Source organism: Nuphar pumila, chromosome 6 (genome assembly GCF_984573655.1).
Source record: "Nuphar pumila chromosome 6, dmNupPumi1.hap1.1, whole genome shotgun sequence".
Lineage (NCBI taxonomy): Eukaryota > Viridiplantae > Streptophyta > Magnoliopsida > Nymphaeales > Nymphaeaceae > Nuphar > Nuphar pumila.
In genome coordinates, this window is record NC_143254.1 from 94,587,626 (window position 1) to 94,590,129 (window position 2,504).

The following is a 2,504-nucleotide window of genomic DNA, read 5'->3' on the forward strand; positions in this document are numbered from 1 at the left end:
TATATAGTTTGTCAGATTCGGCTTCAAGTCCGAGCAGAGTCCGACCTATTCATATCCATGTATAATATCAGACACCGGCGTTGAAAAAGAAACGCCAGAAATTGCCTAGCGGATAAAGATGTAAATATCGCGAGAAATTGAGTTTTAATTTTAATTTTAATTTTAATTTTGCATTTTTTTTAAATTAATTTAGTCTGGAAAAAATGCGAGAGACATGAAAATTTTTAATTTCTCACAAGATTTGATAAATGCCATTTTAAAAACTTTTCTCACTGTGTATCCATGATAAACGTATGGGGTTTTCGCCACTCACAAACATGACCGATATATTAAAAAATATCATGGATTTAATGTGACCTTTATTTTGTCTTTAAAAACGCGATACTTAAAAGTGCCTACGTTGAAAATATCGTGTTTTTATCGCATTAGAAACATTTTATTTTACATTATTGATAAGTTAAACTTTACAGTTTTATATATTTATATCCTTATTTTATCTTCCGATATTTTCCGAGGAAACCATCTATGGTTTTCACAAAACCCTACTCAAACCCCTCGTAGCCGGCTTATTTCGTTGATGCACAAGCGGAGATGAATCAATAGCGCCATTCTCAGCAAAACCCCATTTCCCTCCTCGAAAGATCATGGCATGGCTACCGAAACTGGGGAGAAGAGCACTCATTTCTTCTTGCAAATCCCATTTTTTCAAGCAACATGTCAGAACCCAACTACCATCTCAACTCATGAGTCCCCACTCCTTCTCAAGAGAGCTACCCACCATGGACCAGACTCGCCATTACATCTCTAGCATGCAAAAATCGGCATTCGAAGACCATATCTTAAGATTACTTCGCTCGGAAATACAATACGAAATGGAAGTAGAGCCACCCAAGGAGGTAATCCCCGCTCTTTTCTTCCTCTTCTTTCTCTTTTCTCGAAGTTTTCAGGAAGTGGGCACCCTCCAAAACGACGACCCTCTTGCTAATTTGGCCTTTTTTCCTTTGTGGGTGTTAGCCCGTTTTGGAGTTCTCTTCGTTTACGGTGGAGGATAGGCCCGGGGAGCAATGGATTAGATTGAGGCGTAAGTATGGCGAGGATGAGGATATCAAGATAGAGGTGACGATGTTTGATGGGTTTCAGCAATCCGGCGACAAGGGAGAGGATGTTCAGATGCACATTAGTTTGATTGTTGATGTGAGCAAAGGGGACGATTCTAATCCTTTGGAGTTCATTTGTTCTGCTTGGCCGAATGCTTTGGTTATAAGGAGGGTCTTCATGCTCAAACGCCACAGAATGCCGGCAAGGCCTTATGTTGGACCTGATTTTGTGTGAGCGTTTCTTCCTTTTTTGCAGTTTTGGGGATGTTGGTTTTTTGGGCCTGATGATTTGTGGATGCTAAAGTATGTGTGTTCTTTTGAGTGTTTTCAGTGAATTGGACGATGAACTTCAGGAAGCTCTTCAAGGGTTCTTGGAGGCTCGGGGCGTGAACTACGAGCTTGCGATATTCTTGCATCAATACATGCTAAACAAAGACAAGACCGAGTACATCCGGTGGATGGGGAATGTGAAATCTTTTGTTGCGAAATAATGAATTTTGGTTTTTACATTCTTCGTTCTGTATGGTGATGTTCAAGCTTGTGTATTGACATACTGCGGCTTTTGCTCGATGAAATCTACCATTCAAACCTTACTCCAATGTATGATATAAAAAGTACTGAATTATGTATCATGCTAACTTGTGCCATTGTCCAATTTATGAAATTGTCTATCAAGGGTTCAGACTTGTGCACTGATTGTTTAATTTATTACGAACTTGATGCTTCTAGCTCTGTAATTTTTCCAGAGGGTGGATGATGGACTGAACTTAGGCAACACATTTTTGGTGTCATTTTTTCATCTTAATATAGAAGAGCCATTTTGAAACCAAGTCAGTAACAATTTATTTTATATGTGCATGCAAATTGTACACGTTTGGCTATTGGTGCTTTTTTCTCCAATGATATTGATATGAGATCTGAAAATCAGGCCAATGCTAGAACTATCATTATTAGTGTTGTATGTTAGCTGTATTAATGCATCAATGCTTGGTTCTAGGATGTCCTAGAGAATGAAGCCAACTCCACATACAAGAAGCTCTAAGATCCTTGGATTCTTTTGTAACTGTATGCATTGGAGGCCTATCTGAGGGCATGATGAACTTTGGATGCTGAGAAAGATGATGCTGATTTTTTGGAATTTCTTACACAGTTTCTGAATTTTTAATATCCTGGAATGAGGCAAGATCTGGTATTTTGATATTTTCCCTAACTCCAGTCTAGTGGTTTGACTGATTAAAGAAAATGAACTACAATCCTCACTTTTCCTCTATTAAAATCAGAATTGAAATTGTATTCCATCTCTTCTTCAGCTGTACATCGACTATAGAAATTCTTTTGCCCCGAAATCTTGCTAAGATCTAGATCAATAAGACTGAAAGAGACTTACTGTTGAGCAAGCAGATTGGC

General features: G+C 38.5%; 1 protein-coding gene across 1 annotated transcript; it reads left to right on the plus strand.

Annotated features, from left to right (window-relative positions):
• The first annotated feature begins 581 nt into the window (after positions 1 to 581).
• On the plus strand, positions 582 to 1,786 carry LOC149835237 (uncharacterized protein At2g39795, mitochondrial-like). The gene is made up of 3 exons (XM_090010460.1): positions 582 to 896; positions 1,015 to 1,328; positions 1,429 to 1,786. The coding sequence occupies exons 1-3, from the start codon at positions 645 to 647 to the stop codon at positions 1,586 to 1,588; spliced, it is 726 nt and encodes a 241-aa protein (XP_089866586.1). The 5' UTR covers positions 582 to 644; the 3' UTR covers positions 1,589 to 1,786.
• The last annotated feature ends 718 nt before the right edge of the window (positions 1,787 to 2,504 follow it).